Source organism: Macaca thibetana, chromosome 16 (genome assembly GCF_024542745.1).
Source record: "Macaca thibetana thibetana isolate TM-01 chromosome 16, ASM2454274v1, whole genome shotgun sequence".
Classification (NCBI taxonomy): Eukaryota; Metazoa; Chordata; class Mammalia; order Primates; family Cercopithecidae; genus Macaca; species Macaca thibetana.
In genome coordinates, this window is record NC_065593.1 from 24,358,439 (window position 1) to 24,379,679 (window position 21,241).

General features: G+C 44.5%; 2 protein-coding genes and 1 non-coding gene across 7 annotated transcripts in view; 1 reads left to right on the plus strand and 2 right to left on the minus strand.

The window, feature by feature from the left end:
- Positions 1 to 687: 687 nt before the first annotated feature.
- The window catches only part of SSH2 (slingshot protein phosphatase 2), a 306,380-nt gene continuing 285,826 nt past the window's right edge, over positions 688 to 21,241 (minus strand). For all 5 annotated transcript variants that reach the window (XM_050763298.1, XM_050763296.1, XM_050763297.1 and 2 more), the window contains 2 exons: positions 9,905 to 10,739; positions 688 to 7,695 (listed from right to left, as the gene is read on the minus strand). In XM_050763298.1, the coding sequence (XP_050619255.1) occupies positions 5,605 to 7,695; positions 9,905 to 10,739 (2,926 nt within the window). In that variant the 3' untranslated portion in view covers positions 688 to 5,604. The remainder of the gene's footprint in view (positions 7,696 to 9,904; positions 10,740 to 21,241) is intronic.
- The window catches only part of NSRP1 (nuclear speckle splicing regulatory protein 1), a 554,990-nt gene continuing 546,981 nt past the window's right edge, over positions 13,233 to 21,241 (plus strand). Inside the window, exon 1 of the mRNA XM_050763322.1 lies at positions 13,233 to 13,236. The gene's annotated coding sequence lies outside the window, so the exon portion shown is untranslated. The remainder of the gene's footprint in view (positions 13,237 to 21,241) is intronic.
- Positions 15,058 to 15,165, minus strand: LOC126939982 (U6 spliceosomal RNA). The gene has a single exon (XR_007720516.1). It is a non-coding gene; the product is annotated as a U6 spliceosomal RNA (small nuclear RNA).

Here is a 21,241-nt window from a genome sequence, read left to right on the forward strand (position 1 = left end):
AGAGCTGTGAGTGGGCAGAGTTAAGGCAAGAAGAACCAATCAAGGAAAGGAGCTACTTGGGCTTCGTGCCTCCCTTTTGAACTGTTATCTCTGAACGGCAATCCATAGAAGACAGTCATGGATTTCATCTTTTAGGAAGCCATTTTCTGGATGAGGTAGCTGGCAACTTAGCCATGATTTGGTCCATCTGCTTTGGCTAGAAAACCAAGACTGAGCTTATCTAGATTGGTCAGGGATCCCAGGGTGAAAGACCTTACCTTCACCATCATGCACTCCAGCTAAAGACCAGCACTGTGCCCCTCCCACTTGATATGGATGATTCAGAATGAAGCAGGCTGACTTTAGTTCAAAGCAGTTTTTTCTCTTTTGGCGGGGGAGCGGGGGGAACTTCAGCAAATTTTGTTAGCAATTGGGAACTGGAAACTGAGCTCTTCCTAGATGATAGCCCTGCCTTGTATGTGATGAATGGCACCACTAAATATCTCAAGATGTTCATGTCCCATTTCTAGAAATTTTTCAGTGGGCTGAGGTGTTTCATTTATTTTTGGGGGCTCAGCGCTCTCTTCAGGGTGACATGATTGGGATCAATCACTGAAAACTACTGCTGTTCACTGTGTTTCTTCTTCTGACCCTCCCTCCTTCTCCAGCACCCCCCTCCTTTATTGCATCTGATGAAGTAAGTACACGTTTCATCTTCAAAATAAAAATTTATTCAATCTGTAACAAGAACATTGAATCTGCACATTTGCACACAAGTTCACATTTAAAAACAGCGGAGCACATCAGTAATAAAAAAATCTATGATACAAGTGGAACATCCCAACCACCAGGAAGATTAAGGAAGGAGATGAGACCACTCTATATTCTGCTTCAAATGCCTCAAAAAGGTCCCAGAGATTCCAGGGAGCACCTGCTTTAATAAAATGTGAGCATAAAAGTTTGGGGTGGCTTGGGGCAAAGGTAACAGTCAGAAGGAGTCTTCTGGACTTGTTTTCCATGTTAGAACAAGTCCTGCAAAACAAAGCAGAAAGAAAAAAAAAAAAAATAAAATAAAATAAAAGGCACCTTTAGATATGCCAAGCAAACCAAAACCCAACAAAACGTAAAATTCAAACATTTCCCTGTGGGCTTACAAGCACTTCAGGGCCAGTTACCCAGGTTTTAGTTTGGGTATTAGCTCTGCACGTGTACACAGGACGCTGCCACCAGCATTGCTTTGAGGACACAGATGGCAGCACCAGTCAAATGCCTCTTAGGGGATCTTCAAGCTGATTAAGGATGATTCCAGTTTAGAAATCCTATCCTAGATCTCTGGGGCACTGAGAAAATGAGGCTGGTTATCTTCTCATAGCAGGAACCAGGGCTAGTCACCCTCCATTTCCAGGCTGGAAAAGTACAGAAGCACCTTGCAATAGCTTTTCATGGCGTCAAGGGACCCCACACCCTGGGAGAAGGGTTAGGAGTGTGCAGCTTCCTGCTTTGGTGGCAGGCCTTTTCCTAATATGGGTGTCAGAGGAGTTGAGACAGCAAATATGCTTGTGTCTAAAACATGCCTTGATCTTTTAGTTAGGAAGGGAAAACAAAGTCCAAGATGCTTTTAAGTTGGATTGATGCTGAAACAGCTAAAATTTCATCTTATCCACCATCAAAAGCAAAACAAAATTAAACAAAATGACACTAGCCATTCGCCATTACAACCATCACTATAAGACACACCATCACTGAGGAAATGACAACTATTTCCATAGAGAGTGCTGGATGGGAGGGCAGGACATAGATGGAAGTCAGCTTCAGGGTATACCCACTTATTCACAAGGGCTGACCATGATGGCACTGCTCTGCATGAGGACTCACAGGACAGCTAGGGCACTGATGCCTGCAGGACTGTGTGGCCGACAGGATGATGCACATTTTAATATTCAAAATGTAAACAAAGCATCCACAAATAGTCCAAAAAAGCCAAAGAATGGCTTTATTTAAAAATTTTTAAATGCCCTTAAAAGTGACTTTTTGCATAATGTGTTCTTAAAAAAAGAACTCTCACAAAAACATTTTTACCAAACATGCCTAGATCGCTTCAGAACTGAAATCCTCAGATGAAACAGGTGAACACTTCTGTGACCTGCTACATCTCAGAAGCTTCTCATAGGAAGCTTTGGGTTTACCCAACAGCATCTGTCTGGGGCCTGTGAGCAGGGGGCTCAAAGCCTGGGGCACTGAGATCTTGAGGCTGTCCTTGGAGCTCTGGGTAGTTAGAAAATTAGAAAGAGGAACTATCAGTAGGGAAAAAGACAGAATCAAGAAATCCATAACCCTGTCTCAAGCCTCCTCAGAACCAGGAAAATACTAAAGATCCTGAAGAGACTGAGATGATAGGAATGATCCCAAACATTTAGAATCTGAAAGGCAACTAAAATTAGGAGAGATGAGTATTACAGTACTATAGTACCACATGTCTACTAGAGTATCCATTACTCCTGGGTGTTTCCAAAAATCAAGAAAGGTTGGGGTTTCCCTTTCTACTGACCAGGTTCAGCTCAAGTTCTGTATGCTTCTGGAGCTTTTACCCCATGCATCAAAACATCAACTCTTTTTACATATGTACATATGTGTACACATGCACACACACTCCTCCAAAATAAGTGAGAGTCTATTGGTGGTTGAGAGAAAGAGAAAGAGAAAGAGAGAGAGAGAGAGAGGTAGACACTGGGCAAGAGTCAAAGTGTTTCCTATTCATCTTTGCCAGTCTATCTGCTCTTTCAGGTCTGGGCTTTCCATGCACAGAAGAAAAGGGAAAGAGGCCACTGGAGATATAAAAGAGTCTGAAGAGAAGACAGTCTGCAAAGTCCTTGACAGTTCATTACGCACCTCCCCTGGACACTGCTCAGCTGTGTAAATAACCCAGGAACACCCAATTCTGGGAGTCTGAAAAGGCTGGCAAACACTCCTTGGCATGGCTGAATTACAGACACTCTGTAGAAGATGTTTATTAGGCAGGTAAATTAAACGATAAAAAAAAATGTAATTATAAAAAGGCAGAAAGACTTTCCTTTGCTCTTAAAAAAATTTTTTCCCCACAGCATTAGTGGGTTTTGTCCCATCTTTGTTGTTATTTAATGCAATGAGTGAACATTAAACACAGTGGAGGGGAGAAGAGGGAAAAGTCCAAAACTCTGGTCCTGCTTGTACCTCTTAGTGTGTGGGATGTCATCATGGTAAGGGGTTACCATGAGTGGATGCCACTCTCTGAACTTCCAGGCAAATCCTCTCCCCACTCTGCCACAATTTCCTGCCCTTCCCCATCATATTGGTGGTGGAACTGCTTCAAGAAGGCAGGGCATTCTAGATGGAAGAGCCCCGGAAATCCATAACCCTGTCTCAAGCCTCTTCACATTAGTTCATACCACCTAACAAAACACTTTACAACACACAAATATCCAGGAATCACAAAACTGTGTGGATGATATACTTGAACATTCAAGGAAACTACTGAGCAACAGCACAGGATACACATAATCACTACACCATAAAGATGCTTTTAGCAACTGGTTTCTGTCCAACCCGCCTCCTGACAGTGATGTCAGACCCAACCTCGGCTTCCACACAACTTCACAGCTCCTCTTAAGCCCCAGTGGCCCCGTCTACCTTTTCTGCATCTTTTGGGTTACCCTGCCATCTGCCCCCACCAAACTCTGGCCTCTGACATCACGCTGACAGTCTGTGCATTTGTATTTTCCTCTTCAGTGTTGTGACGAGCCAAAAACCTGTCTCCAGTCTGTACTCAGTCAATCCTCAGTAATGTGGACATCAACGAAAGCTAACAGAAAGCAAATCTGCAAGCCTCTTCAGTTTTAGTGAGCTGCAGAGGTGTTTCATGCTAGACTAAATCTGTCTTCTGTAAGAAGCTACAAGAGGCTTGCTTATGGCAGGTGCTGCTGCGTTAAGGATCTCCACAACAGTAGCAAAGCGACAGCATCCTAAATGGAGTCACTGTGGGCACCTGCCCCTGGCTGAGGCCTCCCCTGTGGCCTTCAGCCTCCACTAGAAGCTTCCACTCTGAGCAACTCACGTATACTTCCTGGTTGTGGTTGAGATACAGGCAAACAATGTTCTGGGATTTCAGTCTCAGAAAGAAATCAGCTTTCAGTCACGCTGTAACCTAATGGGAGCCTTTAGGGGTGTCTCTGAGGAAGAAGTTACTAATGCATAATTTGGCAGGAGCTGGTGATTAGAAGTCTCCATTTAAACAACTACAACCACCATCAACATACTGTACAGATTCCTATCAACACCCAACAGTTTTATTTCTGGTGTCTGTGTGTTTTCCAGTTGCAACTCTACTCCTTCTTAAAAAGAATAAATCAAAAATACCCTACATAATGAACAACAAGACACTGTAAGACAGTGACAATATTATGTACATAAATACTGTGTACAAACTTTAGAGAAATGACAAACCTTCCAGGAAAAGGAAAAAAAGTGTTAACAGTGATAATACCGAAAATAAAATATTGCATTCAATGGATGTTAAACATATGTAATGTTAACAATTCAAATATAATCTATGACATTTAAAAAAATAGGCAGCATGGGGACAACAGCATGGGGAAGGAAAATAAACTGGAAGAAAATATGGCCATTAAACTCAGAAGGCCCAAAGAATTATTCAAGTAATGGAAGGGTTAAAACCCTACATACGTATTCATTTTACAAGAACACACTGACTTTCGATTGCTGCTTTTCAAACATGTCACTGTTGTTTTCAGTTGGGAGGACACTGCAGGCACATTTTTCTGGTAGGGAGAGCCAAGATGCCCATCTGTGTGGATCCACCAACCCAGCAGTTTCTGGGCAGCAGCCTCTCCACCCCCAACTTTATGTCTTCCTCCTCTTATCATGCTTTCCTCTACAGAAGACCACTTGGATTTGGGGTCCTGTTTTAATATCAAAAATAATTTTCTTGGGGAAGAAACTATATGATAAATTTGCAGAGCTGGCCATTATCATGCCTTACTGTAATGATACACTCTGGAATACCGGAAGATCCTCTTTTAAAGCAAAGCGGAACCTGCCTCCTTCAGGAACTCTAAAGGGCTGCGGCTGGACAAAGGCTGAGAGCCCTCTGACTTCTGGCTGCCCTTTAGCCCATTGGATGCCTCAGGTCTGGAAACCAAACCATCATCACAAAGGCAGGGGAACATTTCCAATTCCCAGCTTTATCTCCAAATAATTTCCTCCGAATCTGTTTCCTTCCCTCAATCAAGGAACCATGCCTTTTCTCAGAGGGCAAAATGAGAGGCAGGTGGCAGCTGACTGAAAAACAGCAATTTGCCTTTGATAAAGGTGTTCTCTGAAAATGACTTTTTTGAGGTTTGATTTTTTTAAAATAAAAAATGATAAACGGTCTTGCCATCCAGATCAAGCTCTCTTTCCCCTTACATATACACACACATACACACTGAAAACCCAAACCCTGCATGCGCCAGAAACAGTAAAATGACCAAAATATTATAAAATTAACCAATAAAGTGCATGTTCCTTACATATTACACCTGCCCCTTTTACAAACATTTCTTCTAGAAAGTCACATGTGTAGGCTCAGAATCACATGGTATTATAGAAGGGGTTGGTTGTCCGTTTTTTGTCATTTGCCTTTTTCAGTCTCCTAAGGGGGTGAGTTCTGCCGTGTTGCTGACGGGGTGCCACGGCCAGCCCTGGAGCTGGGCATGCACACTGCAGTCCCTGGGTCTGTAGCATGGGAAGGCCTCCTTCAGAACTAGTCAATTCAGGTCCTGCCCTGGGAAGCAAACACTGCTGACTGGAACCAAATTCTTTGGCATACTGCACAAGGGGCCTCTCCACTGGCTTGCTCTGTACAATACACTCTGTTGTTGTGAGCTGTTCTACAAAATACTTGGTGGGCTCTGGGTTGTGGGGGGCACCTGGGTTTTCTAGGGACTCTTGGTCCTCCATGGCATGCATGCCTGAGTCTGTTCTGAGGAAAGGCTGAAGCAGTTTGAGATGAGGGGATTCACAGGAGGCAGGCTCCCTCTCTGGTAAGCAGTCTTTACAGAGGTCCAAGTAACCTAATTTGGCGAGAGAAGCTGAGCGCCTCATTTGGGATGGTTTGGTGAGCCCTGCCTGGAAAACCACTCGAGACTCGATTTCTTTAGCACGCTCCTTCACCACACCGGGGCTGTGGCTGAGACCCTTTATGTTTTCACTACTAGAGCTATGTGGTAGTCGACAGGCTACAGGCAATGGGTCCAGTTTCTCCTGTAACTCCCCAGTGTTGTCACCAAGTTTGCTAATTAAACTTAGGTCTGCGCTACTCAGCTGGGAGTCCTTATATGGCACCTCACTGCCACTGGAGAGAGGGCTGTCCTGACTTTCTTCCCAGCTAACCTGTTCTGCAGAGGGCTCATCTGTGGTGCTGCTCTGCTCTGTGAAGCCCTCCAGGTGAACCATAGTCTGGGGATGCAGGTAATCCAAACTGGCAGACAGTAAGTGGGTTGTATGACTGACAAAAGGTGCCGCTGTCTCCAGGGCTGTTGACAGGCTGCTGCCTCTGTCTTCAGGGCTACTCAGCGTGGAGGTCGGGTGGTCAGTGGGCCTGTTGTGCTCAGGAGAGGAAGAATGAGGCGGAGGTAGCACTTGGGGGTGCAGAGAAACCTGGTTGGGGTCCAGAGTCCTGTTTAGATTTTCATCCAGTGTGCAGAGCACAGTGACAGATTTTTCCACGTTCACTTTCCTTAGTCCTTGCTCTCCGCTCTTCTCGCCGGTGGCTATTTCACTCCCTGGCCCAGTGTGATTGGGTGATGTAACTGTGTGGGTATACTCAATGATTTCTACCCTCTTGGGAAGGGGAAGAGGGACTGCCTGTGTCTCAGACTCCTGGTATGGAATCACAGTCCTCAGATCCTTCAGGACTCCTTCCTGCTGTGTTCCAGTATCCGACCCTGGGCCCTCCTGAGGAGCTGGCAAGTGGTCAAACCCCAGCACCTTGGGAGCTGGAACAGTGGCATTCTGCTCAGAATGGGACAGTGAGCCAGCCTCAGGCCCACTGTATTTCCCTTTGCCTTTGCTCATCTCTGGTTCCTTGGGGACAAATGAATGTTCTGGGGTGGCTTCGTCACTCTTCCCTTTTGGTGCCAGGTCTGCCACAGAAGAATCATTCTTTGAATTCTTACGAGTGGACAATGAGGTACATGTTGAGGCAGCACCATGATGCTCTTGCTCCTGCCGTAAGCGCTCTTCAAACTCCAAGGTGGCTCGCCTCACAGACCCAGGGTACCACTTGGCACCTGGGTGCATCCCTGAGCCCTGGAGCTCTTGTTCCCCCTCAGCTGGTTCCCCTTCTTCCAAGTCTGCTGTAGATGAGCATGTGGTTAGGCAGCCTTCTGGGTTGCACATCCCTGAGTCTTTGGCTAGTTCAGGCTGGGCTGTGCAGGAGCCCTCGTCTTGCTCCAGATGTCCAGGTTTGTTCTCTGGGGTCTGGGCCCTCTCAAAGAGCAGCTCATGGATGCTGTTCTTCTTTGGTGTATGGCACGGGTTGGATAAGATGTCTCCTTTCAGTTGAATCTGTCCAACTCCTTGACTGATGGACTCAATTTCAGTGACAATTTCTTTGACTGAAATTGCATTTTCCAAGTGAGACTGCATGAAGATGTCTGGGCTGACCAGTTCTGAAATTGCCTAAGAAGAGAAAGTAGTGAGAAGATTATGGCAAATTGTAGTCTAACTGAAAATGCTTGATTTTCTGCTTATTAATCCTCTGATCCAGGACAACCTATCTGACTATGAGAATACCAATCATAGAGTTCCTGGGACCATACTCTACCCATCTGTTTTGTCAGACTACAAGAAAAAACTGGATTCATCAAGGCTAGACATAAAATTTGTGATAGGTTGTGTTATTCTCTACTAAACTTTCTGTTCTGTTTACTCAAGCAGAATTCCAATCCAAAACTTTGCTCCCAAATGAAAAGCAAATATTTTTGGAGTCTCCTATAATCTATATTTTCCTAAGACTATGAGCCTCCAGGATTCAGGCCACACTGTAGTAAATGAAACCTTTCCCCCATGGCCTATCAACTTTCAGTTTGATCCTAACCTATCTGAGGGAAAGAGTTCCATTCAAGGCTAAGATACGTCCTTAGATATGTCCTGGTGATAGAGCTAGATGGACGAGGCTATCATTTGATTTCTGATTTGGAGACTCACTGTTCTCTTCACTCCTCTGTCTTGCTAGCTGTCACTCACATCCTCTCACTGCTTCCGCTAGCAGCAGCATCCCAGTACCTACAAGCAGGGAGAATGCACTGTCTGACTACCCAATCTCTAAGTTTCACATGGTTCCTTCTGGGAAAGGTTTACTTGGCTTACACAGTCACATGCCTTAGCAAACTTAGAAACCATAACTCTCTAGTATTTTACTATTTTACCAGCTATAAATTCCCAGATGGATTTAGAACAAGGCCAAAGAATACTGACCAATGCAAAATCAAGTCCTACTGTAAAAAAACAAAACAAAACAAAACAAAACAAAAAACAGAAGAATCTCAAAATCTGGGAATAGCCCTTGGATACCTCTTAAAGTAGTATCATTATGAGTATCAATCTAGTTAACATTTTTATAAGCCTTCAAAGTATATTTCCTTGGAACTGTTCTGGTCTTTCTCCTTCAAAAGAGAGTCATAGTTAGTATAATCTAACAGGGTCAGTAATGCCTTTGGGGGAAATGTGCCATGACATCAGGCAGAGGCAAACTTGCCAAGACTGGGAGAGAAGCCACAGTGGGCCCTGTATGTGCATGGGCCATGGAAGGAGTGCTCATATGACCAGGGACTGTGGAGAAGGCTATTTCTGTCAGTGCTGCTATAGTCACTGGTCCAAAGGAGAGCACAAGCAGTCTGCCTTCTCAGTAGAAAGGAAACAGAGGCACAGCTTTGGGGGTGGTGAAAAGACAGAAGCAGAGGCAAGAATCACAGTGGGGTAGTTAAGGAGAGAGAACAAATCGTTAATGGACAAAGTGGTAAATATAAGCAGACAGACATCAGGAGATGCAAAGAATCTATGACTAGCTCCACTAAAATCATTAAGTGAAGTTTGGTATGTTAGAGTAAATCTGTCACAGTTTATTCCCCAACTACTATATTGTATTAAGTATTTAAGATGTCAGAAGTATCAAAATATGAATAACTTGTGAGTCTTAGAATAAGTGTGAGTCTTAGAATTGATGTGATATAGTGATTCTTTCCCTGGTTTGAGATGGCTTGTAAGAGTATCCTAAAATCCACAAAGAATTTTAGGATTCTGTCTGCTGGCAAATTCATTTCCTTTTGATTCTCTTTTTTTTTTTTTTTGAGATGAAGGCTCACTCTGTTGCCAGGCTGGAGTGCAGTGGCGCGATCTCGGCTTACTGCAACCTCCGCCTCCCGGGTTCAAGCGATTCTCCTGCCTCAGCCTCCCAAGTAGCTGGGACTACAGGCACACGCCACCACACCCAGCTAATTTTTGTATTTTTAGCAGAGATGGGGTTTCACCATGTTGGTCAGGATGGTCTCAATCTCCTGATCTTGTGATCCGCCTGCCTTGGCCTCCCAAAGTGCTGGGATTACAGGTGTGAGCCACCGTGCCCGGCCATCTTTGGGCTTCTCATTGTTCAGCCAGGACACTTGTTTTTGGTTCACTCCTTCCTCTGTCATCCCCTCTTAGAAGTGCTTCCAATGACACCAGAAAGGTAAATTCCTAAAAGGCAAATTCTTTAAAAAATATTTAAACCCTAAGTTTTCAAGGAAAATCTCAGGCAGATTCTCCATCAAAAATAAACATAACAGAATCCCAAATACTTTACCTTTGAAGAGAACTTCATTAGGTGGAAAACTACAAAGACAATTTTTACCTTTGACTGTTCCTCATCCATTGAAGATTCTTCTGATGCATGGGGAGTATTACTCAAAGAGCTGCTTCTCTGGTCATCAGTTGTCACTTTGGAAGGGGCTACTTCTACCACTGACAGTCGACAGCTCTCACTCCTTCCTCCACCCAGTTCCTCCATCCTTGAATGGGAAAAAGATCGTGACCGGGTTTCTTGGGAGAGCTCCACAAACTTCTCTAGGGCACTAAAAAAGTCAATGCGATCTGTACTGAAATCTGAGATTTCAGTCTGGCAACTGGGTTGGGGGCTTGGTGACTCAGGATCAGGGGACATGGGGAGGTCTTTCAGTCGAGATGTCAATTCTTCCATAGGCAGTAGGTGGACATTCATGTCTGCTTTCAGTGCGTCTGTCTCCAAATCTTCCACTGTTAAGTCTGGAAACTTGTTGGCCATTTCTGGGACATGTCCAGGCTGAATTAAGGCTTTGGATGCATGGCAGTTGTCAAGAGGAAATTTTGATTCATTCAGACAACACCCTGATGAGCATCCATTGATGTCATTTAAGTTTAATTCATCCTCAATCTGTCCAGCATGAAATTCCGTAGAAGTAAACTCCAAGCAGATCATTCTTTCTTTGGTACACAGGCCTTTCTGATTTGCATCTTGTGGGACCACATGTTCCACAAAGACAGGAGGTATGGGTGGGTGACTCTCCATGGTCTTCACCTCAGCAATCTGGTCTGCTGAGGTGGTGATCTCCTTCTTGTTGAGTTCTAGCCCAGGTTTGCAGATGGGTTCGTGGTGGTCTGAGAGGTCACTATCTGAATGAGATCTCCATAGTTTGTTATGCCGCTGTTTGCTGTGGAGGACATACACAGGAAATATCTTAATCTGGTTTGTAAAGATAATCAGCACCCTCCCAGGAAAACACCCCCAGATAAATCTTAACTTGTAAAAATGCTTTGTTATTGCTCAGTGGACTAGGCAATTAACGTTTGAAAAGACACTCAATTTAATAGCAAAAAACAAAGCAAAACAACAACAAATGAGTGTGAGATTTTTTTTACCTATCAGTCTGACAGGAATTAAAATGGTTGGTAATAGCCAGTGTTGATGATGGTATGGCTAAACAAGCCCTCTCATACACTGGTAGGAGTGTGAATTCAAAATTTTTGTTTTTTGTTTTTTTTTCAGACAGAGTCTCGCTTTGTTGCCTATGCTGCAGTGCAGTGGCATAATCTCAGCTCACTGCAACCTCTGCCTCCCAGGTTCAAGCAATTCTCCCACCTCAGCCTCCCGAGTAGCTGGGTTACAAGAACATGCCACCACGCCTGGCTAATTTTTGTATCTTTAGTAGAGACGGGGTTTCGCCATGTTGACCAGGCTGGTCTTGAACTTCTGACCTCAAGTGATCTGCCCACATTGGCCCCCCACCACACCCAGCTGAACTGTAGATTTTAAGACTGAAATCTGGCAATAGCTCTCCAAATTTAACATTTTCACCAACATTTTTTCCTTAATAAATTTTTCTTGGAGGAATGCTATTACAAGTGCATATAGATATCCATATGGCCAGGTGAGGTGGCTCACACCAGTAATCCCAGCACTTTTTAGGAGGCCGAGGCGGGTGCATTGCTTGAGCCCAGGAGTTCGAGACCAGCCTGGGCAACATGGTAAAACTCCATCTCTACAAAAATATAAAAAACTATCCAGGTGTGGTGGCATATGACTGTAGTCTTAGCTACTCAGGGGGCTGAGGCGGGAGGATTGCTTGAGCCCAGGAGGGTGAGGCTGCAGTGAGCTGAGATTGCGTCACTGCACTCAGCCTGGGTGACTGAGCAAGACCTTGTCTCAAAAAAAATAAAAAAAAGGCCGGGCGCGGTGGCTCACGCCTGTAATCCCAGCACTTTGGGAGGCCGAGGCGGGCGGATCACAAGGTCAGGAGATCGAGACCACGGTGAAACCCCGTCTCTACTAAAAATACAAAAAATTAGCCGGGCGCGGTTGTGGGCGCCTGTAGTCCCAGCTACTCGGGAGGCTGAGGCAGGAGAATGGCGTGAACCCGGGAGGCGGAGCTTGCAGTGAGCCGAGATCGCGCCACTGCACTCCAGCCTGGGCGACAGAGCGAGACTCCGTCTCAAAAAAAAAAAAAAAAAAAAAAAAATAAATAAATAAAGAAAAGATATATAAAGATATTTACTGGCTGGCTGCCGTGGCTCATGCCTGCAATCCCAGCACTTTGGTAGGCTGAGGCGGGCGGATCGCTTGAGGTCAGGAGTTCGAGACCAGCTGGCCAACATGGTGAAACCCCGTCGCTACTAAAAATACAAAGATTAGCTGGGCGTGGTAGCGGGTAGCTGTAATCCCAGCTACTCGGGAGGCTGAGACAGCAGAATTCCTTGAACCTGGGAGGCAGAGGTTGCAGTGGGCCGAGATTGCACCAATGCACTCTAGCCTGGGCACCAGAGCGAAACTCCATCTCAAATAAACAAACAGACAAACAAAAAAAGATATTTACTATGACACTATTTGTGATACTAAAAGATGAGACACCAAACAACAACAACAAAAAAGGATTTACATTATAATCCATACAACTATATGCTGTGAAGCTGTTTAAAAACTGTCAGGTCTACAGAAGTCTTCTGTGATAAGAAAAAAAAAAAATTAAAAGGGAAAAAAGACCTGTCAGGTATTTTAGTGGAATGATAAACAAGGTATACTATTAAGTAAAAAAGAACCTCAAACACATTTGAAATTAGTGTCTATATTAGAATAATATACTCTTAAATAATATACACTCTTAAATAATATACACTCTTAAACAGTTCCCAAAATCCCAGCCAAAAAGAGAAAGGTGGCCCTGTGGATGGTCAGGTTCATCTGCCCAGGAAACAGGTCACTAAGTGTGGTCCTTGGGGGTGTGGTCTCCATGACTTACAAGCTGATGAGGAGTTACCAAACCGCAGGGTGGAATGGGAAACTCAGCCCAAAACAACTTGCCCTGGGCTCTGGGCCATGCCTGGGCTCTGCCGAGTCATGCTCAGGCGCCTGCACTAATGTGACCCCCTGTTTGTTCTCAACTCTGCACCTGCTCTCAGCTCCCCCTGCCTGTCTGCTGCTTGGGTGGGGCTCTCTCTGACTCATGCCTGCACAGCAGAGGGCTGCTTTCCTGGGAAGGAGTAGGTCAATCTTTTTATGAAGACAAGCTGTAATCAATCAGCTGGGTATAAGATGGGGTTTTCACCCTTCCCAAGCTGCATGAGCTCCAGCCACCCCTAGGAGGAGACAACATAACACGTATCTCAAACAAGTGAGTGGCTATGGGAAGGGGAAAGCTGTTTGGATAGGTGGGGCCTAAGTTGTACATTATGACCAACTGAGGCCAGTGGTTTCCTCAGTTTCTTCTCCTATATGCGGCATCCTTGTTTCCTGAAATAAATATGACTCTATTCTCCAATTTCTATCCCTCACCTATCATGAGGATGTTCAAACCTGCACCAGCTTCTCTCACCCACCACAGTAGGACAATGCCTGGGATGCAAATGCCTGGGGAGACCTCTCAAGGGGTGGCTGTTCTCACTCTTCTAATAATAGAACAGGCAAATGAGAAGTTTCATGATCCCAAGAACCCTCCAAAGTATGTTTGTGTGTGTGTGTGTGTTGTTTTTGTTTTTTTGAGATGGAGTCTTGCTCCATCACCCAGGCTGGAGTGCAGTGCCGTGATCTTGGCTCACTGCAAGCTCCGCCTCCCGGGTTCACGTCATTCTCCTGCCTCAGCCTCCCAAGTAGCTGGGACTACAGGCGCCCACCATCACGGCCGGCTAATTTTTTGTATTTTTAGTAGAGATGGGGTTTCACTGTGTTAGCCAGGATGGTTTCCATCTCCTGACCTCGTGATCTGCCTGCCTCGGCCTCCCAAAGTGCTGGGATTACAGGCGTGAGCCACTGCGCCTGGCCCCTCCAAAGCATGTTTTTAAAATTGCCTGCAGATTGCTAATCAGTCAGGAGAGAATGAGAGACTGAAGTTATGCTAATAGGAAGCAACAGTGCATGTTTCAGAGGAAGTCTGACATTGCAGCTGTGTAACCAGCATGGATTTCCTTCTCTTCCTTCGGGAGATAATCGTTAGAAAATACTGGGTTGGGGCTCTGGAATTAAACTGACACTTGTAAAAGAGAGAGTGAAAAAAAAGCCAATCTAAAGATAGGTCTGATGCTGCTGCCTTGTTTTCATTTTTGCAACAGGACCTGGAGGGAGAATGGCAAGCAGCTGATTCATCTCCGTTGCCTGTGAAACGCTGCTACTCCACGTGTAGCTTCTCACTCAGGGGACCCCTTCTCACTCCTCCCCACTCAGGCGTAACCTCTATTCTGAATTTTGTGCTTATCATTCCCTTCTTTTTCTTTATAGTGTCTACATGGTTTGTTCTTAATACTGCTTTGTTTTGCATTCTTGAACTTTATATAAACGGTATCCCACTGTATGTATTCTTCCTCAATGGATTTTTTTTAAAAGATTCATCACTGTGTATAAAGGTAATCCACAGAGTGTAATGAGTATGCCACAACTTATTTCCCTTCTGTTGGTTCAAGCAATTATCCTGCTTCAGCCTCCAGAGTAGTTGGAATTATAGGCATGCGCCACCATGCCTGGCTAATTTTTGTATTTTTAGTAGACACGGGGTATCACCATGTTGGACCAGGCTGGTCTCAAACTCCTGACCTCAAGTGATCTGCCTACCTCGGCCTCCCAAAGTGTTGGCATTACAGGCATGACTCACCACGCCTGGACTCATCATGTTTTAGTTGGTTACACCAAACTGTTTTCCAATGAAGCTTTGTCCTGAGACAGTTTATTCTAACATTTCATCACTGGTAGGAATAGATGTAATATATTAAGATCATATCTATTATCTTAAACTGTTAAATTTTAAACTCAGTCGACTCCCCACCTCCCACCCCCTTCCAGGCAGGCAGCAAATAAACAGCTTGCTAAAAAGGAACTTCAGAGTTGGTCTATATCCTGGATGATATAACCAAGTCTCAGATCCTTTTCCCCCTTGAGTGGCCTGTGACCTGAATGTGGATTCATATAAAGACAGAGACATACATAAGGTGATTAGGTCATTCTGGGAAAGAATTGGCCTTTTACCTAGGTTAATGTACAAGAGGAAATTTTATCTTTATTTTTACATATTTTTAAGTTGTCAGCCTTGTGCAGGAGCCATGCCAATCTTCTCTGTATAGTTCCAATTTTAGTATTTGTGCTGCCCAAGTGAGCACAAGAAGAAGGAAATTTAAATGACAGATGCATAAGGTGTCCCATCATCTTGCTTCCACTTTCATATTGTTACATGTTTGGTGAAACATCAACTCTGAGAAAGTTATATAAAGGAAAAGGCTGCTAAAAATGGAGTACTTGCGCCTGTAATGTGGCTACTCAGGAGGCTAAAGCATGATGATCACTTTGATCACTTGAGCCTAGGAGTTGAGTGAGACTAGCCCAGGGCAATATAGACATTGTCTCTTTAAAAAAAAAAAAAAAAAAAAAAAAAAAAAGGGCCAGGAGTTATAGTAAAATTAGGCTGTCTATAGTTACTTTTTAGGGTGTTAGGCAGCCTGTATGAAGGAAGAGAAAAAGCATTATCTGAATATTTTTTTGTGTGTGATGTGCATCACCCAAGATGCTTTAAGATTATTTAACTGGAAAGCTAGTAAGAAAATCCTTTTAAATCTCAATTGCTGTTGGCTGACCAGGAGTCCACGTCTTTCCTTCTCAAGTTGCCTGCTGCCAGCTGACCAATGTGTACCAGCTAACTAGACCTCAATGTCTCCACCAGCAAAGTCAGGGTAAAAGACTACCCTGCCTCCTCTGGCCCTTGTGACGGGGCACTCAAAAGAATCAAAACTGACATTTCTGAGGAAACGTGGCACACACTCTCCCTGGTCACCACCCAGTTTTTCTTCCTTGCCCCCTATACACTGAAACCTAATACCACAGACACACGGTCCGGCTTGCAAATGGTCTGCTTGAAATCTAAACCTGTCTAATGGAACATAAATCTGCCAGATACCTGCAGGATCAGAGTGCAAAATAACAAACAGGGCTGCTAGCAGTTTAATGGAGTTTCAAAACACAGGCACACACACAGACACACCCCACCTCCCTCCTCTTGTTTTGCTCCCATCCCCCATCTATAAAAAACAGAAAAAATAAAATCAGATATGAATACTATAAGGTTTATGATACCCTTCTTTTTAAATCTCATGGGAAATATTAAACATTAGCCTTCTCCAGGCTCTTAATGATATACTGGAGGTACAAAAAGTCCCTTGTATTTCAGAGGGGCTTGGCCCATACCCTCATACTCTGATTAAGACTGTTACAAATTCATAAATCAGTACAGGAGCCTGGTGTCACTTTGAACACTTCTCTTCTACTAATGTCAAAGCACTAAGTGAATGCCCTCAAACAGAGAGCTGCCACCTCAAATTAAACACCCAGGGCCACCCTGGCTAACCATGGAGCTAGAGAATGCTAGGATCAGGGCTCTGCCTCTTCGAGAAAACCACCACAGGCCTCTTGGGATAAAATATAATATGCAAGATCTAAACACTTGGACAGGAAATGGACTTTTTCTACAAACAATGGGTGAGATTTTTCTATGGATTTTCCTCTCCTGCTTACCTAAATGGCAAGGCTTGATAGAGCTTCATACAGTCACAGGAGTCTGGGGATTTTTTTCTTTGCTCTTCTAAGCAGGCAGATCTGGAGTGGCACTTTAGTGCTGGGCAAGTCTGCTGGGCCTATTCACTTGCCAGTTAGCCTACAAGTGCCATGGTTTCCTAATAACACATCATAGATTGCAGACCCTAACAGCTATATATCCAACAGCCATTTTTCTTACTGTCAGAGCCTGATTTGATTTGGGTGTTCACTATCCCATGGGTTCAGGAAATGTGGCACTTCCCTAGATCCAGAGGATAAATATGAATATGCTGTTTTTTTTTTTTTGTTTTTTTGTTTTTTTTGAGATGGAGTCTCACTTTGTCGCCCAGGCTGGAATGCAGTGGCGTGATCTTGGCTCACTGTAAACTCTGTCTCCCGGCTTCATGCCATTTTCCTGCTTCAGCCTCCCGATTGGCTGGGACTACAGGAGGCCCCCACCATGCCTAGCTAATTTTTGTATTTTTAGTAGAGACGGGGTTTCCCCATGTTGGCCAGGATGGTCTTGATCTCCTGACCTCGTGATCTGCCCGCCTTGGCCTCCCAAAGTGTTAAGATTACAGGCATGAGCCACTGCTCCTGGCCATTTTTTTTTTTTTTTTTTTTTTAAAGACAGAGTTTTGCTCTTTTGCCCAGGCTGGAGTAAAGTGGCATGATCTCGGCTCACTGCAACCTTTGCACCTTGGGTTCAATGATTCCCCTGCCTCAGCCTTCTCAGAAGCTGGGATTTGTAGGTGCCCACCACCACACCTGGTTAATTTTTGTAGTTTTAGTAGAGACGGAGTTTAGCCATGTTGGCCAGACTGGTCTCGAACTCCAGACCTCAAGTGATCCACTCGCCTCGGTCTCCCAAAGTGCTAGGATTATAGGCATGAGTCACTGTGCCCAGCTGCGAATATGTTTTATCCAGTCCTGGAAATTCTGTTTTCTTGGCCATATGACCCAGTCCTGGCCAATGGGCGGGGAGCTTTTGGGGAAGGTCTTCCTATCCAGTTTAAATGCCCCTTTTCTTCAGCCAGATGCTGTACAATTTACAGATGCCTAGCGATGTGGCAGACATCTGGCAATCATCAGATAACCTCAAGGACCAAGCTGTTAACAAAGGAAGGTGGAACCGAAAGCTGTAGAACACCAGAGTCCATGATTACATTACCACTGAGCCATTACAGACAGTACTTCTGTGTTTTTTAAAGGAGATAAGTGGTACAACTTATAAACTACCTGTAGCTGGGTGTTGGGCTAGATATCTTTTATTTGCCCCTGCAGGGTCCATTCTTCAGCTTTTCCACCCTGTTTGCTGCTGCGGAGACTGATCTACAGACCACAACAACAGGTACCCTAGTTTTCTGACTTCCAGAGGGTTTGGCTAATGGGGAGTTCTGGAAGGAGACTGGAGGAAAGAGAGTGAGGGCAAGGTATTTACTCCTCTAGCTCCCTCAGCACGGGGCTGCCTCGGGCTAGCTGTGTCTCTCTGACAGAAAGTTATTGCTTGCCTCTGAAAGTGCCTTTCTCTAACAAGAGTCTCTTTCCAGGTTCTAGGAACTGCTTCCTCTCTTTTTGGGTCTAGGAGCTGCTTCCAAACAGCCCTGCTGATACAAGACCCTTGATTCCACTACAATGCCACGCTTGTAAATAGTCCCTTTATAAAACCCTCCTCAACAGCCGGGCGCGATGGCTCACGCCTGTAATCCCAGCACTTTGGGAGGCCGAGGCAGGCAGATCACGAGGTCAAGAGATCGAGACCATTCTGGCCAACATGGTGAAACCCCGTCTGTACTAAAAATACAAAAATTAGCTGGGAGTGGTGGCACATGCCTGTAGTCCCAGCTACTCGGGAGGCTGAGGCAGGAGAATCCCTTGAATCTGGAAGGCGGAGGTTGCAGTGAGCTGAGATCATGCCACTGTACTCCAGCCTGGTGACAGAGTGAGACTTTGCCTTGACAGACAGACAGATGGATAGACAGACAGACAGACAGACAGACAGACAGACAGATAGATAGATAAAAAACCCTCCTCAAATAATCCTAATCTGAGTCTGCTGTTTCTTGCTGAAATCCTGATTGAGGTATTTGATTACTTGCAGCCAAAAGCAGCCTAAGTCACATCCCTACCACTAGATAGTACTTAAAATCCAGAAAACACCACAATATAGGAAATTCTAGGAACATTTTCCATTCCCGTTTTGAATGGAATATGTCTGGGGGTGGCAGGATGCAGTGAGAAATGCCATGGAAGTGGGAATAAATGGCACATACATGTGTCTTCTGGGTAGCCTTGGAGGAATATGAGAATCATATCTGAATAACTCTCAACAATACACAATAAACATTCATACACATTTTTATTCACAGTAACGCTCTGAGATGGATCTCTTGATTTTCATTTTATAGATGGGGTCAGGTAAGGATGAAAAATGTGAAGTAACTTCTCAGGGTTGCAGCAAGAGGGTGAACCAGGAATGGAAACTAGATCTACTGACTCAAATTCTGTGCTTTTCTCTCCCCAGGGCTTGTCCCTCCCCCTCCATGAATCAAGCCTAGGAAGCTGAGATGGAGCAAAAAAAGGAAGGGAAAGGGGGAAAAAAAGGTGATTTTGGGTTTATACTGCCCTTCTTATCCTCATCTAAGATTTTTCTGAAATTCCTTCAACAACTAAGGAAAACCACACACACTAAAAAAACCCAACCCAACAGCTTGCAGTAGCCTGGGATTCCAGAATAAATACCAAAATTGGCAGGACACATAGTATCCTTCCTCTCAGTGGGTCACGTGAGGACACTGTCCAACATCTGTCATGTGCGTCTGGGAATATATATTTATTTCTTGCTAAATGCTCAGATGCCTCTTTCTTGTGCCAAAAAGAACTGCTACATCCTACCTTCTGATCTAATCTAAAAATGCCATCAAAATCTGGCCCCAAAGACCTACAAATTCTTTTAAACACAGGATGCTTCAGTATCCTCCCAGCCTCCTAAGAGAATGGTTCAGATAAACTCATGCCAAATGTTGAGTAAATGGGAGGGGTTTTTTAGTGGAAACCATAATGCTATGCTGTGGCCACATTTTCACAATACTTCGGGGGTGGGAGGGTGATCCCTCCCCGCCTGAATAGGCTGGAAGGCTATGTAACATTTTGTTCAGGGGAAACACAGTCCAGATTCAAGAGTCAAGACCAAATCATAAGACTTACTGGAGTCAAACACTGGCACCAGCCCCAACTGCTTCTTGACAGCTGTGCCTTCACCCTAACAAAACCACCTAGAACATACCTACATGGAAAAAACAAAGCAGAATCTAGAAATCCACAGAATTTCAGCATGTAGCATCTCAGGAAGCTGATCCTTAAATCATTTAATATCTGATGCTTATTCCCAAGAGCTGCTGAAGGTGGCTTTAACCACCAAAAGGATAATAATGTAGTGCAATTAATTACTCATTTTATAACCAATTACCAAATTATTATTGAAAATGGCTGGTTCTTACCGATACAGGAAGACATTCAAGACCTAGTACTGAGTGGAGAGGTAGACTACAGAACAGTTTTCGTGGAGAAAATAGCCACCAAAATATGTGACAGAGTAAAACCTTGAGAAACAGGTAATGTCAACTGCTGTCTATGTGTATTGAGCTCATAAATTATTTTTTCCTTTTGCAATTTTCTGCATTTTTGAAAAGCATATATACAATTGGATTTATTTATTTATTATTATTATTATTTGAGACAGAGTCTCACTTTGTCGCCTAGGCTGGAGTGTGGTGGCATGATCTCAGCTCACTGCAACCTCCATCTCCTGGGTTTAAGCGATTCTCCTGCCTTAGCCTCCTGAGTAGCTGGGACTACAGGTGCCCATCACCATACCTGGCTAATTTTTGTAGTTTTAATAGAGATGGGGTTTCACCATATTGGCCAGGCTGGTCTTGAACTCCTGACCTTGTGATCTGCCCGCCTCAGCCTCCCAAAGTGCTGGGATTACAGGTTTGAGCCACCGTGCCCAGCAAAAAGATTTTTTTTTTTTTTTGTGAGAGGGAGTCTCGCTCTGTCACCCAGGCTGGAGTGCAGTGGCTGAATCTCAGCTCACTGCAAGCTCCGCCTCCCGGGTTTACGCCATTCTTTTGCCTCAGCCTCCTGAGTAGCTGGGACTACAGGCACCCGCCACCTCGCCCAGCTAGTTTTTTTTGTATTTTTTAGTAGAGATGGGGTTTCACCGTGTTAGCCAGGATGGTCTCGATCTCCTGACCTCATGATCTGCCCATCTCGGACTCCCAAAGTGCTGGGATGAGCCATTGCGCCCGGCCAGGATTTTTTAAATAAGAAAGAATTGTGTCTAGGAAGTGCTTTTATACCCAACGGGGTCATATACATCCCTATTCTGCTGATTTGTCACAAGATCAAAATTACTAGAGAAGGCTCAGTGAAACCAAGCACTGAGGTAAACAAAATACCCAAATTAGCAGATGGTGCTTATTTCTTTTTAAAGAGTGGGCCAAAGGTTGCAGTGAGCTGAGACTATGCCACTGCACTCCAGCCCAGGTGACAGAGTGAGACCCTGTCTCAAAAAACATAAAAAATACAAACAAAATATGAATGAATGGGCCAAAAAATTTCCAAGAATTTCAGCTAAGCCTTGCATTA